This window comes from Emys orbicularis, chromosome 5, assembly GCF_028017835.1.
Source record: "Emys orbicularis isolate rEmyOrb1 chromosome 5, rEmyOrb1.hap1, whole genome shotgun sequence".
Lineage (NCBI taxonomy): Eukaryota > Metazoa > Chordata > Testudines > Emydidae > Emys > Emys orbicularis.
The window spans coordinates 67,966,503-67,985,591 of NC_088687.1; the positions used below are offsets into that span (position 1 = coordinate 67,966,503).

At 40.2% G+C, this 19,089-nt stretch overlaps 1 protein-coding gene across 2 annotated transcripts in view; it reads right to left on the reverse strand.

Moving 5' to 3' along the window:
- FSTL5 (follistatin like 5) overlaps positions 1-19,089 on the reverse strand; it is a 526,494-nt gene that overhangs the window by 479,326 nt on the left and 28,079 nt on the right. For both annotated transcript variants that reach the window (XM_065405185.1, XM_065405184.1), the window contains exon 2: positions 2,564-2,597. In XM_065405185.1, the coding sequence (XP_065261257.1) occupies positions 2,564-2,597 (34 nt within the window). The remainder of the gene's footprint in view (positions 1-2,563; positions 2,598-19,089) is intronic.

The window sequence follows — 19,089 nt, forward strand, 5'->3', positions numbered from 1 at the left end:
ATAAACTGCATATACGATACATAAATTAGATTCTATCTTCTTGGACTTTAACTTATATTAATTGCTTAGTGTTTTTCCCCTTCTGTTCACTGATTCATGTTTCATATTGTTTTTCTTTGTGTTGCAGCAACATTTCCTCCAGTGGCATAACAAAAAAGTAATAGTAAGTGCAATACAGATGCAGCATCAAAATTATGATTATGACTATAAGAAAAGCCAATAAATATCTTATCAAATAGAATTCTATTGCTAGACCTCTCTGTTCCTTTACATGTTGCCGCTGCCTCCTCTTCTCTGGCTTGACAAATGTTATCTCACACACTTGTGTCCACTCAAAGCACTGTTGCAAAGAGCATTTTCTTGGTATGTCTCTTCAACTAAGTCACCCTTCTTTTTTTTCCTCCTTCAACTGGTTCCCTCTCCTTCACTGCATCAAACACAAACTCCTTGTCTTCATTTCTAAAGCTCATCATGGCTTATCTTGCACTACCTCTCACCTGTTATGTGGTACTAAGACACTGATCCCTGCCTCTAGTCTGACCTCTCAGTGATGCCAGCCCGCATTAACCATTTGGCAAGCTTTCCAACAAGCAACTTTGGGTGGAAACAGTTTGCCTGGAAATAGTTCCCTGCAAAAATCTGTCTTCCTTCAAATATGTTCTTAAAAATCAACTCTGCTATAATGGCTTCAAAAAACTTGATAATGATTAGTCAGCTGGTATGCTGTCACTCTAATTTGACTCATCTCACTGTTACTTGCACCCATCCTGTCTGCATTGTATCCACCATTTGTCTTTTGTCTTATATTTGCACTGTAAACTGTTCAGGGCAGGAACTTTCTTATTGTTATATACTTATTCAGTGCCTAGCTCAATGGGGATGGGCCTTGTAGGTACTATCACAGTATAAATAATATATGGAAATAAATTAGACCTATATTGGCAACTATGTTTGGCAACTCAACAAGTTTTTCATGCACAGAATTTCTTTATACTTCTTGTGCTAGGGGAATAGGGTGTCCTTCCTCATGTGGAAATGGCAAAGGGTTCAAATCCCAAAGTGCATGGATCTCCTGAGATCTCTAAGAAGCAAGATGAATCCAAATGGAGGGCCCTTGATTCTGCAGTGGCACCTGTTCCTCCCTCCATTCCTCCCCCTCAATTCTGTATCTGCACAGCACAGTTCCTGCAAGAACTAGACAAAGGGTATGTCTACACTACCCGCCGGATCGGCGGGTAGTGATCGTTCTATCGGGGATCGATGTATCGCGTCTCGTCTAGACGTGATAAATCGATCCCAGAACGTGCTCCCCATCAACTCCGGAACTCCACCAGGGCGAGAGGCGGAAGCGGAGTTGACGGGGGAGTGGCGGCCGTTGATCCCGCGCCACGAGGACGTGAAGTAAGTCGATCTAAGACATGTCGACTTCAGCTATGCTATTCTCGTAGCTGAAGTTGCATATCTTAGATCGATCCCACACCCTAGTGTAGACCAGGCCTCAGGGGCTCCCTGGACTGCCACTGCCTCCAGAGTCTGCTTAGAATAGTATAAAAGGGTAATCAGTGCAAAAGCTGAACACTAGCTGAAGTAACTCTTGAGTTTGTCCCCTGAATTTGAGTTGCAGGAGAATCTGGTGGAGCATGAATTCTCTGCCCTTTCACAACAGATCTGGTTCTTCACAGAGCTCCCATGGAGTTGATGGAAAAGGGAAATCATGTTATGCACCTCCCTCAGCCAGACTGACCAGTTTTTGGCCCAAGCATAGGAGCTGACTCCGTGGATGCTCTGGGGTTGGAATACCCAGGTTAAAAAAATTGTGGTGCTCAGCACACACCAGCCACAGTTGTTTTGCAGCATTCCCAATCAGCTTTTTGACAGCACCCCCAATTAGCTGATTGTAGGTGCCGCCAAACAGCTGATTGGTGGCTGGGGAAGGAGGGAGGGTGGAGAGCTGCAAGTGGGCAGGGGCCTCAGGGACGGGAAGGAGCAGGGGCAGGAGGAGGCGGGGCGAGGGCAGGGCCTTGGGGGGGAAGGCAGAGTGAGGGTGGGGCCTTAGAGGAGGAGTGGAGTAGGGTTAGGGGTGGGGTCTCAGTGCAGAGCGGGGGTGGAGCATTCCTGGGGAAAAGAAAAACTCAGCACCTATGGTCCAGGCCCTTCAATGTTCATGCCTCATGCTGTTTTACACTGATATAATATTTTAATCTAGTGTATAATCACTGAAATATAGCAAAACTGCAATTGCAAATAAATATAAAGAAGTGATTGCTTGCCTAAAACACAGAATATTATTGTTTCCTAAGGAGTTCTATTGAGGCCCTGATTAATTTGTAAATAAAATTGGGATCGACTCTATGCGAGAGTTGGACATGTAGTAATTGTGAAGTGCAGTTTTTTTACATATCTTTTTTCTATGTAGGTTTGTCATAAGTTCATTGGCTTTGGTTCTATATCACAGTGAAACACTCAGTAAATAACGTGAAGATTATTTTAAACACGTATGAGGATTAGGCTCCTGATAATGGCATTAAAATTAGTTTGCATTTTAAAAATAGCTAGTACTTACCTTTATTTCTTGAACTTTCTTGACTCTTTTCTTGCTGGAATTAAAAAATAGAAAGAAAAATGTGTCATTAACTGTATTGGTTGTATTAGCAAATTAACAAGAAAAAGGTTTATTCCACTGAGAACAGCACCATATAAGTAATAACGGCTGTTGGTGTGTTTGTAAAACTTAATCAGCTAAAGAAAATACATAGGAGATCTGAATCCCTTTTTTTAAAATAAGCAGATTAAGTGAGTTAAAGTAGACACACTCAGAAGACTAAATCTGGGTGAACTGTACATAGGGGAATATATTCTGATTTTATTAATTCTTATTATTATTATTATTAGCAGCAATTGTCTGATTGACACTTCATACATATTTAGCCTATGAATTGTTCTCAACCTATATACTTCCACTACATCTTCAAATGTTACTAGTCATTCTGTGTGGTATGGAGCTGCTCACCTAAGCCACATAATATTGTTTCTACTCCCTGATTGGATGAATAGAAATGTAGGGATCAGACTAGTCCAGTATCATGTTTCTGACAGTAGCCAATACCTGGTGTACCTTACAAAGGTGCAAAACAACCCATGATGGGCAATTATACAATAACTTGCCCTCAAGGGATGTTTTGTCCTCATTCCAAGTAATTAGTGGTTGATTTATAGCCCTTATAGATTTTATAACTGCTTCCTCCTCATCCCCGAGACAGGCCTGAGCTTGTGTGCCCTCTCATGAACAATAATTGGTTAGTGTTGGTAGCTGTGACAACCACACCACAACCCTGGAGGCAAACTCTCAGAGCAATATGGGCATCTAACACATGGTGGGTTCATCCAAGAATGGTACGCTCCACCAGAAGTGAGACTTCACTTTCCTCAGGCTGCATCCCTGGAGTTTCCTTTCCTCTCCTCAGATTCAGAGAGTTGCAGATGCATCCCCTGGGCACCAGACACACAGTATTTTATCCTCCTGCCTTCCAAGGTGTCTCCTGACATGGATTCCAGCCCCAAAGTCATTTTTCTGGCTGAGGTGGAGGGACTCATTTATCTATCAAAATATCAGTCTCTGATCAGCCAAAAACTGCAGCAGCTCAGTCTTCTGCTGGGGAGACAGTAATGGCCATTTCAAGGCTCAGGACAACATTTACACTATCTTCTCTCATTGTCCATATAAATATCTACAAATTGTTTTTAATCCTGAAAAGTTCTTATCCATATATTGTATGACAGGGGTTGTACCATTAATTATTTTATAACATAAAAAGCTATTTCCTTTAATCAGGTTTTAAAAAATTTTTGCCTGCCAATTTCATTAGAGAAACATCTATAACAAAGAGGAAGGAAATCAAAGAGATTTAAAGATGTCTTCATAAGTACTTCCAGTATTTAGGAAACATGTATCTAAATGAGCGTTCACAAGACATTCACTTGCCACAAACATTCCTGCAAACAATTACAAACTTCTCCTACAAATATTTGTGGAGAATGAACAGAGAGGACTGTGAATACAGTTGAAGTGAATTCATGGTTTGTTTGTTTGTTTTCATTTGAACAGAGATTTCTGATTTTTTCTGCAGTATTTTTCTATTTGTTATATGTTCTCATATAATAAAGCAATATCTTCAGTGAAAAAAATCAGTTTGAAGGTTAAGGGTGACATATTAATACAGAAACACAGTGTTAGGTGGCATCCATCTTAAAAGTCCTATTTTTTCCCCATTAGGAATAGGATAGCAATTTAACATTAACTTACTAAATAGTTTGAACTCTCTAGACTCATAGACTTTAAGGTCAGAAGGGACCATTATGATCATCTAATCTGACCTCCTGCACAACGCAGGCTAAAGAATCTCACCCACCCACTCCTGTAACAACCCCCTAACCATGTCTGAGTTATTGAAGTCCTCAAATCATGGTTTAAAGACCTCAAGGTGCAGAGAATCCTCCAGCAAGTGACCCGTTCCCCACACTGCAGAGGAAGGTGAAAAACCTCCAGGGCCTCTGCCAATCTGCCCTGGAGGAAAATTCCTTCCTGACCCCAAATATGGCAATCAGCTAACCCCTGAGCATGTGGGCATGACTCACCAGCCAGCACCCAGGAAAGAATTCCCTATAGTAACTCAGATCCCACCCCATCTAACATCCCATCACAGACCATTGGGCATATTTACCGCTAATAATCAAAGATCAATTAATTGCCAAAATTAGGCTATCCCATCATACCATCCCCTCTATAAACTTATCAAGCTTAGTCTTGAAGCCAGATATGTCTTTTGCCCCCACTACTCCCCTTGGAAGGCTGTTCCAGAACTTCACTCCTCTAATAGAAACCTTCATCTAATTTCAAGTCTAAATTTCCTAATGTCCTAATGTTTATATCCATTTGTTCTTGTGTCCACATTGGTACTGAACTTAAATAATTCCTCTCCCTCCCTGATATTTATCCCTCTGATATATTTATAAAGAGCAATCATATCTCCCCTCAGCCTTCTTTTGATTAGGCTAAACAAGTCAAGCTCTTTGAGTCTCCTTTCATAAGGCAGGTTTTCCATTCCTCGGATCATCCTAGTAGCCCTTCTCTGTACCTGTTCCAGTTTGAATTCATCCTTCTTAAACATGGGAGACCAGAACTGCACACAATATTCCAGATGAGATCTCACCAGTGCCTTGTATAACGGTACTAACATCTCCTTATCTTTACTGGAAATACCTCGCCTGATGCATCCCAAGACCACATTAGCTTTTTTAACGGCCATATCACATTGGCAGCTCATAGTCATCCTGTGATCAACCACTACGCTGAGGTCCTTCTCCTCCTCTATTACTTCCAACTGATGTGTCCCCAATTTATAATCAAAATTGTTGTTATTAATCCCTAAATGCATAACCTTGCACTTTTCACCATTAAATTTAATCCTATTACTATTACTCCAGTTTACAAGGTCATCCAGATCTTACTGTATGATATCCTGGTCCTTCTCTGTATTAGCAATACCTCCCAGCTGTACCTAGTATTAATAATAAATCATTGATAAGGAACAAAGAAAAGGGTCAAGCAAGCTGTGGAATTCCCCAGAAGGATACAAAGAACTCTCGGCAATCCTGCCAGTTAACTTACCAAAGGGCCCTCCTCTCACTCATCTGAAACAAAAGCTAAAGTAGACAACTCTTCTGTTTATTCATTTAGATCTGTCTCTCTATTTGACACACATCTTGCTGGTTGCCTGGCAACCCAGGAAGTATTATTTCTCATTCAAGCATTAACTGCCATCATATCATATTCTTCTAATTAAATCTTTAAGCATATTTTACTTTCTGATTGACAAGTTACTTCTCTAGTAGTGTTGAAGTCCATGAAACATAAGAGTTTGGATGTACCTAACTCAAAGTAGGTGCCTGACAAGTACACACATACAATTGCACATAGTCACTAAACACCCTAATAACTTTCTCTAAAGTAGGAGTACAATAAAGAAAACTTACTGCTTAGTGCAATATTCAGAGTTTAAAAGAGAGGTATATCCTCAAGTGTAAACTGTCTTCAGTGGAGCTATGACCTGATAAAGATCTGTCCCCAAACCTTCAAACATGCTTATTATACACAATGGCTGCCACAACAGTCAGTCTCTGATTTCTTTACTTTGCGGCACTTTTTCAAATCTTTTATTCTCTGTCAACTGTTATTATACCAGCAATGTGTGTTGAGAATAAGTTAACACAAAACACCTGAAAAATAATCTATTTTGATTGGAATGCGTATTTACAATACTTGAAAAATAGTTATGATACATTGAGTTTTGTTTTTGTGGCAAAATTATATACAACTAGTAATGAGAGAATAATCTTAAATTTAACCACTATACTGGGCATTTTGTGGGGGTGTTTCCCTACAAGAAATAAATCAGGCTGATTACACTTAATGTCCAATTGCATTATTCTATATAATTTATCTATAACATTTACCAAACATCCATCTAAAGTATTTCTAAGGTTCCTATTATTGTGGTACCCATATAAAATTCATTTGTATCAGTCATGAACAAGCTAAACATTACACACAATGTACATGTTATGGGCGGGGGGACGGGAATTAGAAGCAGATTCTACTAGTGCTATCTGCTTGTGTCTAGATTCCAGAGTACCCTTCTAACATTCCTTTTTCCCAGAAGCCAACAAGTGATTGTATGCTGTGACTTAACACCAGCCTTTGCCTATTGGCAATGACAAAATGTCACTGCCTGAAGCTACTTTTATGTTCCCACATACTTATTTAAAAAGCTACTGGGTATCTCACAACTGTAGGGAACAAAATTATCACAGCACTGAGAGAGTATTTGATTATTTTAGTATAGACAGAAGCTTCTACCCACTGTTAACTCCACTGCGAGACTTTCTCACCTGTGTGATGCCAAACATATGTATTATTTTTACTTTAAAACACTCTCTTTATATAGAATAGTCTCCTACTGGCCACAGGGTAGTAATCATTCCTTGTGGGGCTGATACTGCTCCAGTGAAAGTTTTGCTAATGACTTTAACAAGGTAACAAGGACTGTGTCCATGCTGTATATATCTAGAACAGTGGTCCCCAAATTTTTTACATCACATCCCCTCTTACTTCTGTCCATGCCTCCACCCCTGAGCCATGGTTTGGAGCCGGGAGCAGGGCCACAGTGGGGAGCAGGTGGCTGGGTCTGGGGGCAGGTTTGGGGGTGAGAGCAGGGCTGGGAGCGGAGCCACGGTCAGAGCCAGGGGTGGGACAAGGGCTGTGGCCAGGTGCAAAGCCGTGGCCAAGCCAGGAGCCAGAGGCCGAGGATGAAGCTGGGGGGCAGAGCAGTGGCTGGAAGCAGGGGCCGCGGCTGGAGTCAACGACTGAGCAGAGCTGGGGGCAAAGTGAGACTAGGTGGTGCTCCTGCCCTGCCCCCTGTGGGGGCTAGCCTAGCCTGTCCCTGCACCCTCCACATTCCTCCGTGCCCCACTAGATGGGCGCACCCCACAGTTTGGGGACCAGTGATCTAGATTGAGGCACATTTTGAACATGCTGCATATGGGTGGGTATAAAGTGAACAATCACCAGCAGTGCTCCCTAAGGTCAGATGGGGATTGGCAGATCAATTCCCTGTTAAAAACACAATCCTGTCCTTCTCTGCTCCTGCCCCAAGGGTTTAAGCACAGGGAATTTGGGGACTGGGGCCTTGAATAGTCAAAATCTTTTCAGCTGGTCTCTCACCCTAGGTGAAGGCTCTAGTAGTTGTAATGTCCTCCCTGAGTGGGTAGAGAGGAGCCTGGGCCTGTACTCTCCACCACCCTCCAGGCCAGGGCCCAGTAGTAGGCAGCTACACAACACCTTGGGGTGCTAAACCGCTGCACCCCTGGACCACTTCCTACCCCAGTCTCCTTTAGCTACCCAGAGTAAATCAGTCCAATCAAGTCTCTGACCTGCACACTCAGGGCAGGTCTGCACTACCCGCCTGAATCGGCGGGTAGAAATCGATCTCTCGGGGATTGAATTATCGGGATGCGACAATTGATCCACGAATCGACGCTTCTACTCCACCAGTGGAGGTAGGAGTAAGTGCTGTCGACGGGGGAGCCGCGGAGGTCGATTTGCCGCCGTCCTCACAACGGGGTAAGTGGGCTCTGATACGTCGAATTCAGCTACGCTATTCGCGTAGCTGAATTTGCGTATCTTAAATTGACCTCCCCCCCCGTAGTGAGGACGTAGCCTAAGTCACCTGCCTCCCTTTCATGGGCTTGGACAGGTCTGTGGTGTCAGGTTTCAGGCAATGAGCCCCTGGCCAGTATTTGTCCCTCAGAGCAGCCATTTTCTCCCTTCCACTGCCTGCCTCTGACTTGCTCTGTTCCCCCTTTTAAAGCCCTGCCTCTAGCTTGTGCAGACTTTGCATGTGTGGCTGGGTGGGGCTGCCTGAACTCAGAACTGCTCCTTAACACCTTGCTCTCCAGTGTGGCATAAGAGCCCCACTACAAACTAATTAGAAGATGTACTTTAGGCTTAATTGCAACATAATAGATGATATAATGGACCTTAAACTGTTTCAGATTACATGGCTAACTGATTCCTTATACAATGGGATGGTTTCTCCTGACATTTTCAACAGACCACATAAATTAAATTCCAAAGTAAATCTTAGGATCTAATTCTGATCGCATACTAGTTTTACTGTGGTTAACTCCTTTGACATCACTGTAAATTAAGTCATAATTTCGCTTAAGGGAGTCTAAATTGGTGTAAATTACATTTTCTTCCAACCCTATGAAGGACACAATCTGCTCTCATTCCCATGGTGTAAATTTAGAACAACTTCAGTGGAGTTAAGAAGTGTTGTAACTCAAACTTCTACACATTTACATCAAATTCCAAGAGCAGATTCTCTCTTTTAAGCAGGCCCTGCTTATAACAGAAAGGTTCAGAGTTGAAAAATGTTAGAGTTGTGTCAACATAGAGATAACAGTACTTTACTCCATAGGCCTTAATCTGAAAGAATGGAAATTTGAGACTACAATAAATAGATTATGAAGACCAAATGTCAGCACTGACTGTAAAATCAGAGGGGTCTTGTAGGAAAGCAACGGAGGAGGTGATCAATCAATTAAAAATGAATTTTGTGCATATCAAAAAACATTTTGAAAGGGATGGGAAGGGGAACACTAGAAAGGAGCATGAAGAGATACTCTGCATGTGGTGCTCTCAGCCTGTCTCTGGCAGAAAGGGCAGGAACAGAACTGTTTAGAAAATGGGGAAAGACATTGATGAAGAAAATTGTTTTCATTATAGTTTTCAGCAAAAACTGAAGAGTTTTTGTTTTTCAAGGTTCTGATAAAAAAAAAGTAGTAAAATTTCCAGAAAAGCAGATGCTATCTGTAAATTTTTTCGTTTTGTTGAAAATCCAATTTTCAGTTGAAAAAAAGTTCAGCCTGAAAATTTTCAACCAGCTCTAGGCAAGAACCTGAGTCTCAGTTTCAGTTCCCTGACAAAAGACTGCAGCCTTGTGAACTCTGGCTTTATACCACCTAGCTTCCTAGCCTCAGTGCTATTTGAGTTGCCAGACCAGAACTTGTAGAAGTGATGCTCACCCAGAAATAGTTGAGTGTTATCAAGCGAGAAGCAACACTAATGAGTTATGAAAGAAATCCTATCTATCCCTTCTGGCTGGAGGGAATTTGCTGCAAAGTGATGCCTTTGACCAGACAAGGGAGAGTTAAAATGTAGAGAAAGCCAGCTTTCAATGGAAGTGCATACATTCAGATTCCTCACTAACTAAATCCTGGGTACCATCAGGGTACTACACCTATCTGGGTTAAATTATGAAGTGTACCCAAACAAACAAAAACAGCACAGGTTAGTGAGGAATCTGGTATAAGATGGAAATAAGTAAGCAGTATGTCTTAAAAATCTATACTTCAACAATATAAACTTTGCATCCTTAGGGGACAAAGAACAGCCCTGTTGTGGGGAGAAGCCAACCTTCAGGGACAGAGAGAATTCCCTTTCCTCCTCGCTTGGCAGGAGTCATCAGCAGCCACAATTGTCACAACCCATACTCACCAGTGAGGTCAGCAAGCTGTTCTTTTTTATTTGAACTTGGGAAGATTTTTTCTATTTTTTCCCCTGTGTTTGTACAGCACAATGGGTCTCTGATCCTAAATGAGCTCTTTGAGTGCCACTTTAATAAAATAATATATCAAAATAATTCATCTTTTTAACAGTTATTACATGTAAATATTCAACTGCTGTTGTGTTGTAATTAAAACAGACAGTTGTGTATACAAAAAAATAAGAGTGCATCTCTATATAAGTAGATAATGTTTTCACCTCTCTTAGCCAGAACACTACTACATGTATTATAACATAAATCTCTGCTACTGCACTGTAATATGTAAGCCAAGCATTTTCAACTGATGGTTTAACATTCACGGAAATGAGATCTATTTAAATAAAAACAGAAATGATTATGTGACTTAAAACATACAACGGTATCCACTGCTGCAAGTCATTTGCAACCAGAACAAATTATCTTGCTTCCCAAGGGTTTCTCATCTCCCACAATGTACCAAAATAGTTTGGAATCCAATATGCTTCAGCCAACTTAATCTGATGAGTTGCATGGCATTGCATCATATTACGTTGCATCATGTTATGTCAGCCTAGTCCAGTGAAATGTAGCAATACAGAATACATCAGAACTGGAAAGAAGCCAGTGTTTTGAGTCAGACAGGCTCTATTCAATCCTAACTTTTCAAAGCACAGTAGATGAAAGTGGAGAAAATGTCAAATTTTCCACTTTGTTTGTGAACTAGACAAGATCATGGATGGCTGACCACACAAATTGCTACTCTGGCACATCACGAGTTATAAGCTACTTGCAGTATATCTTAAACCAGGGGCTGCAAAGGAACTGATTTAAATACACTGAAATGCTTTTGCAGGGCTAAAATCTTCCTTTATAGTAACTGCTATAATATCTTAGTCATGATACACAAATACACTCAATCTTTCTTAAAGGATTCTGACATTGTTATTGCTCAGCTATGACTAGGTGAACAGCATGAGTGTAGTTTAAAATTTTTATTTGTCAAGGAAGCTCTATCCCTAACTTCTCAATGACAGTAAAGAAACAGAATAGCAGAGCTTGGAGGTGAAGAGGACTAGCGAAAGAGATAGGTCGGTAGTCACAAAGATATGCAAAGTGACAGATTTGGTAGATAATATATGTAAACTAAAACCCCCAGACCATTATGTGAAGAAGGACTGTGGTTCCTTATTCAGAGCCTTTTTAAATCTATACTTTGTGACTTCTGTTTTGTTTTCTTTGTTATTCATGCCTAGCTGGCTGAAAAAGAGAAGTTGATATTTATTTATGTATCAACAGTGGAGAGATTTTCAAAAGGGCATATGGGATTTCAGAGCACAAGTTCCACTGAATTTCATTTGGTCTTGTGCTCCTAAAATCTTTAGGCACGTTTGAAAATCTCTTCCTAGATAAACATGCATTCTCACGGCACGCATCTTCAGAGGTAAGCACTGTATTACACATATGCCTCTTTGGGTCAGGGATGAAGGAGATAAGCAACATGTCTTCACCCTCTAAGCCTCCCACAAATTCTATCCGGGGTAAACAGCTCTTTCTGAATATTTGTTGTATTTAAAAGTGGAAAGGTTGAATCAATAAAACTCTTAAAATAAACACAAGAGTTAATTAGTCTAACATACTGTAGGCTGTCCTTGGCATGTGAATGAATGATTATAATTTTGCAAACATAAATTACTAATTAATGAAACTGGGAAGGAAGAGGGAATACAAACCTATTTCCTTGATTAACATATTTTTATAATGAAAATTCATCGTTAGTCATCATATGATGTAATTATGATGCAGAATATGACTCTGGTACTCATTAAATATTGTGTTCCTTCTGTGATAGTATTTCATTACTAACAACATATTTTCATTACTAAAAACTTTTTGTAATGAACCATAAGGAATAATTGCTATAAAAATATAATATGTTGATATGAGAACATTTAAAATAAAAAAATCAAATTTTCCATGATTTAACAAAAGCCCACACATGTTCAAGTATTTGAATAACAATATATTTATAACTTTCATTTATATAGCAGCTTTAATACCAATTGATCCCCAGGATTTTTATGGTCTATACACCTACAGAAATTCTTTCTCTCTTGGATGGGTAGCTAACTCTGCAGTAGGAGAGTCACAACCAGGTAAACAACTAAAGCACATCGACAAGAGCTTGGTGGAGAATAAAATTCGGTCACAAATATCATGAGCAGACACATATTCTTACAAAAATAATTCATGGATTATTTTTCAGCAGAAGCTCTCAATGACAGCCATACAATAGCAAGGTAACCTGGCTTTGTATAGATTATACACACAGGACTAGATTGTGACATACACTAAGCACCCATGGAAAGGAGCAAGAGCCCTCCACTTCTGCACAGCCATCCTGGCAAACAGTAGTAAGCAAGGCTACACACCAACTAACTCTAAAGCAGCCCAAATGGACAGGTAGGCAGGTACAGAATGGGTAGGGCTTGGGTTACGTCCCCACTACTCACTGGGCAGGGCAGCTGTGCCATCAGAGAGAGTATTGTAATTGGCTGTTTGTAATGGGGTGGTGGTCCTGAAAGTGAAGGCATGGCCCAGCACTGCTGTTATAAGGCTTCTACCCTTTAAAACCAGGACTTCTGGGGATTCAGTCTGGAGCAACTGATGGGGAATGTAGGGTTGGGGTCATATTACTGATAATGTGAAGAAGGCAGGAGATAAAAGTCTGAGCCTGCTGCTCAAACACATATAGACCACAGACTGGAAAAAAGAGATACTGTGGGCCTCATCATGGAGAATGGAAGGATGACATTTGCTAAGGAAAGAGCAGTGCCAAGGGTCCAGAGTAGTTACCTGCATAGAGGGAGCTGGGGCACAAACGTAATAGCAAAACTAATGGGAGGCCTTCCTGGGTGAAAACATGGTGAAGCCTTGATAGAAGGGTAACCGTGAAACCCTAGAAATGATTGGGGAAGTCCAGAGTGAAGACTTTGTTTAATACTAATAATAAATGAAATTCCAGCAGGAAAGACTGGTGTGAAACATAACATTGTGTTTGAGACTTTATTGAGCTGAGCCATTGAAGAATGGAAAACTCAGACATGGTGGCACACACAGATGGGGAATATATGGTAACCCTCCTGCACTGCTGTTCTAGGCCACAGCAAATTACTACGGGTATGTCCAGACTACCCGCTGAATCAGGAGGTAGTAATCGATCTGTCGGGGATCGATATATCGCGTCTTGTCTAGACGTGATATATCGATCCCCGAACGCGCTCCCGTCGACTCCGGAACTCCACCAGGGCGAGCGGCGGTAGCGGAGTCAACGGGGGAGCTGCGGCCATCGATCCCGCGATGTGAGGACCCGAGGTAAGTCGAAATAAGATACGTCGACTTCAGCTATGCTATTCCCGTAGCTGAAGTTGCGTATCTTACATCCCCCAGTGTAGACCAGCCCTACTGCATCAGAGCAAGGAGGAATTGTGACACAGAGGTGTGTTTCTGAGTTATAATGCTTTCAGGGGTAGTGCACCAACCCTTAATTGAGACTGTGCCTAAAGACGCAATCTAGCACAACTTTTTTTCTGTTACAGCTTTTCTGCCATCTGTTGCTTTCAGCTCACTGCAAAAATGAGTATTAATAACACAGTAGTATTGTATAAATCATGTAGATTTCTGCAGACTTATTTACCTTATTCTGACTAACAAAGAAAGAGGCAGTGAGAAAGAGAAATCTCTTTTAAAAGCAAACGCTCATCTGGTGAGTTTACACCTGCAAAATCATTGATGACATGTGAGAAATGTTTGCTTAAAACTGCTGCCTATGTAAAAAGACCTATGTGCAGCAGGTTGCAAATAGATCCTAAAGGATTTAAGCACCCCCAGCTAGAGTTAGGTCCATCTGCCCTGATTAGCACTTGTGGGTGAAAGGAGCTGACAAGCAGCTTCTATTTTTACCTTACCTTTAAATTCCAGGAACCTCATTTCACTAAATCATCTCTTTCTAGTCAGATTGTAAAGCACTCTCCCGCTGTTTATTCATTTTAAGTCTAGATCTACTAGCTCAAGAGTACTGCTCTAAGATGGCTACTGTCCTGATCACTCTACTTGACCTTTGTCACTGCTTTCCCCCACTTATTGGTATAGAAAAAAGCATGCTGAGGATATTTTGCACTATTCGAAAACTGGATGCAGAGGTGCCCAAAGAAAACAAATATTACTCTGGCTGTTTCTGCAACCTTTGTATTTATTACAATTTATAAACCAACCAAATGAATATGTTTATTTTTCAGAACCTCAGATAATACTATTGACTCCCTCATTTAAAGTTTTACCAAATGATAGCATGATATTCAGCAGGCTAAAATCTTCAAGCTGACTGTAAGGCCTGAATCTGCCATGTAATATTCCTCCTTCCCATACTTTGGTTGATTTCAATATGAATTTTGGATATATCTTTCCATATAGGATCAGTCCCTGCAAAGATGGAGGCAGTGACCCCCAAGCTCCCTCGCAGCCCAGTATGGCATTGCAGCTCTGCCCCACCTTAACTTCTCCAAGTGGAGCTGCAATAGATTCAGTTTAAAACTCCCAGGGCAAGGAGAAGCCAACACATATTAACACAATATCATGACCTCTTTTTAATCAGACTTCAAGACAGGCCTTATTGTAACAAATACTTCATCAGGGTTCCCAAACTTACAGTCCATACCAAGCGTTATGCTTATTTCCTGGTGCCTGAGAGATCAGCTGCCACCAAATTGCAACTTACTTGGCTTCTATTAATTCATTAATTTCCCCTGCCCTACTTCCTGCTCTTGTTCATATGATTCAGTGCCCATGGCAGAGCTCAGTCTCCTTGATTATCCCCAGGCTGCAGGCTTCCGTCTGACCCTTAAATGGTTAGTATGCTTTTTAACCATATGCTGTTTCACAGCCACTAATTGTACTGAAGTGACAAAAATGGTTACAAACACATATAAAGATTTACCCTGGGTAAATCCATTATCCAGTGCAGTTTTACAGAGAACTATGATAAGTTTACTGTTCTCAATAGATCTGCCTACAGGAGCAATCTTCCTGACAACAGTCCATAAGTAGCTCCTCTTTTTCACTAAGACTGGAATTCACTTAGGGTGACCAGATGTCCCGATTTGATAGGGACAGTCCAGATATTCTGGACTTTGACTTATATAGGCGCCTATTACTCCCCACCCTTGTTCCGATTTTCCTGATTGCTGTCTGGTCACCCTAAATTCTCTTCAGTTGAGATGACCAGTGCAAAGCCCTCCTCACTAAGCCCCATTTAAGATCTTAACATTAAGATATTAAGGATTAAGTGGTGTAGACTGCAATATATATTTCACTTGGGAAGAATGTAGAATATGACCACCACCACTACATGGATTTTTATAACCAGCTTCTGTACTGAATTGATTATCTCCTAGTTTAAGTTGGGAAAGCTCCTGAACTGAGCAGGAACAGCTTGGTTATGGCCCTGGAGCAGAACATGTTTTGTAAAGAGTGGTCCATTAGAGTTGAATTATTACTGTTAGTGCTTGTTGTTGTCCTAAAATTTAAGTGCTCAAGCAATAAAAACATGCTTTCAGCATGGAAGTACCTATCTGTGTATGAGCAGTATGGGGATTTTTCTACACATCACTACTGAGAAAGAAATAAGGTACTGTGGGAAGGCTAATATGCTGTACTCTCACATGCATAATAATAAACACCTGAAAAAGTGAGGTAACCACTGGGTATTTGTACAGTAAATATCTCCAGAGTACCCAATGACATATCCCAGATTTGGGTAGCATGTTAAAAAGTTAAAGGGATTTTGAGAAATGAGATTTCAACACCACCAATTATTATTCAGTGTAATAGGGGACTGATTTAACAGGTATACAATTACCTTCTCCAGCCTGTGAGTTCCTAACACTCTTGATCTTTACACAATTTCTAAAAGGTATTTTTCTCCTGAAGAACACTGTCTTTTTTCTCCCAAAAAAATCACAAATGGATTTTTGCTACACAACTCCCATTGGCATTAATGGGAGTAATTTGACTAAAAACCCATTCTGCTCTGAAGATTTTGGAGTGGGGGTTTAATTGTAATTTTCTAAAAAAATTAATCACATAATGTGTTGCATTTCATTATTCATCCTATTTAAAGCACATTCTGATCTTATCAAGAAAGATGTATTTTTTGTTCCTTGCTCATTGCAAAAATTTGGTGAGATACAAGAAAAATCTGAGGGAAGAAGGAAAATTAGAAAAGTATAGACGTATTACAGCTTTATTGTCAATTACCTTCTCACACACCAAAAATATAAGTAATACTTACGCTGTTTGAGGACATAATTATTGATCAGACTTTAGTATATCCTGTGGTATTGATTAGAAACCAGATTCTGAGGAATTTTCTAGAAATAATATACTGCTTTTACCATTCATCTTAAAAGGCCAGATAAGTAACGCTGCAAAGAAAAACAGAAGTGGGTGATATGAATAGTAATCAGTTGCATCTGCCCTTTGGTAAAGTGCTCAACCAAATAATTGAGGGATAGGCTCATTCTAACTTCAGACTTGATGAAAGATAATATTACATTGCCTACTTTGTGACATTTACAAAACTAGAGTACAAAATTAAGATGGTAATTTTGTATTAAATCTTAGAAAATTCCAGATTACATCAGTATGTGATAGCTGCATATCAACGAACTTTTCAGAATGAACAAGAAAGCAGAGCTATACAGACTACGAAGGTACTGGCAATTGACTGCAATCACCCTACTGTAAAGCAGGTAATTAATTTAAAGTTTTTAGTTATTTTCTTTTAGTGTTTATATTAAAGGCAGGAAGGTTCTTATTTTTAAAGCAAATGCAATAATAATTTAATAATACAACTGAAAATCTGTTGTTATTGTTCTAAATATATTAAGCATTAAAGTATATATTATTCATCTTGCTTTTTTAGAAGACCTGACATATCAATTTTTTAACAGCCATCAGCTTTTCATCTTTTTTTCCTGAACACATCACATCAGATTTTAATTTAGCAGAAATTGCTAAAGTATGTACACTTCCTTTTTTCAGAGCACAGACACCTGTTCTGCAGTGACCTCCCTGTATTGGTTCTGATCTCCTGTCAGACTCTCATTGTTTCTATGATAAGGTGGTCTTTTTGTTGGGTTTTTCTCAGCTCCTCTTTTTCCACTTCTTCATTTGTACCGTGGGAATTATTTTGTATACTTTGGAAACTTGTCTTTACCCCCTTTACCCTTGTGTATAGTCATGCAGTGTTCTCACTTTTGTTTTGATCAGTTCTCGTAACATCCATGTCAGCGATCAGCTTCTTGCTTTACTTACAATGCTCTTGCTTTAAATCATATGATGTCAGCTGATAATATGATAAAAAAAGATTGCACTTTACAATAGGCTAATGTAGTGGTTTGACATCAGCTCTGCATGACCTAACTTTAGCTCAACAGTAGTCCCAAGTTTCCCTGAATTTATGAGGTTGCAGATCTCAAAAGTGGCACTCTTAAGCTCTCAGAAGCAAGTAGCAGTCACACTCTCTCTGAGTATCTTCTGACAGCTTATCCACAAAGAAGCTTTAATGTTAACTGAAGCAAAGGAAGACATTCATCAGCCAGGCTGAATGAGTTCAAGATTGCTTAAATGTCTTATAATATAGCAACCATTTCAAATTGCATTGGGTTGAAAGGTAGTATAAAAAGTATTCGTATGAATTCAATTTATGAAAAACATGGTTTAAATCCATTAATGTCATTGAAGTTGTAAAATTGCTGAAAACCTAAACACAAGTTATCTTTAAATATTTTTATTTTGTCAAAAAGTTACAGCCAAATCCTAAAGCCAGTGGCAAAAGGCAGTAGAATCAGGATATAGGCCCAAATTCAGCATGCTTAAGACACACTGATTTCAATTAGACTTAATCACATGCTTAAGCTTTTGTTCTTTTTTGCCCCTTATCTATCTGGAGTCAGCGATTATATCTCCTTCATATTTAAAAATAGGCACCATAAAGTTTTATGCCATTCATCTGACATTTTCCCTTTCTTAAGAATATAATTGAACAAACTTTTAAGATATTTGAATCTTTCCCTTACCAATAACTGAAACAGATCCAGCCAGGTGCTTTCTTCTTTTTCATTTCCCTAAATGTCTCTGCAATCTCTTTCTCCTGTCAGGGCCGACTCCAGGCACCAGCTTGCCAAGCAGGTGCTTGGGGCGGCCACTCCAGAGAGGGGCGGCACGTCCAGGTATTCGGCAGCAATTCGGCGGGAGGTCCTTCACTCCTGCTCGGAGTGAAGGACCTCCCGCCGAATTGCCGCCGCAGATGGCTTTTTTGGGGGGGCCGCTTGGGGCGGCAAAAACCCTGGAGCCAGCCCTGTCTCCTGTATCCAATCTATCATGCCCCAGTTTGGCTTACATGTTCTCAATTCCACTCTTGGGTTCTCCTCATTCATCACTCTTTCAAAATAATCACTCCAAACTTCGTTGATTGATTCACCATTCATTTACAAAATACTATATTCATTTCTACTGTAAGCAAACTCGTTCACATCCCTCATCGTTTTCTCTCTTGCCTTGGTGAGTTTATAGATGGCCTTCTGTCCCTTGTGTCCTCATAGTCAGTTATATAGATCCAAATCCACATGAGCTCCAAGTGCAATGCAGTGGCAAGAAGGGCTAATGCAATCCTTGGATATATAAACAGGGGAATAGTGAGTAGGTGATTTTTCCTCCTTATGTGGCATTAGTGAGACTAATACTGGAATACTTTGTAAATTCTGGTATACATATTTTAAAAAGGATGTTGAAAAATTAGGGGGGGGGGGCAAAAAAATAGTCACAAAAATTATTCAAAAAAATGCCTTACAGTGAGAGACACAAAGAGCTCAATTTGTTTAGCTTA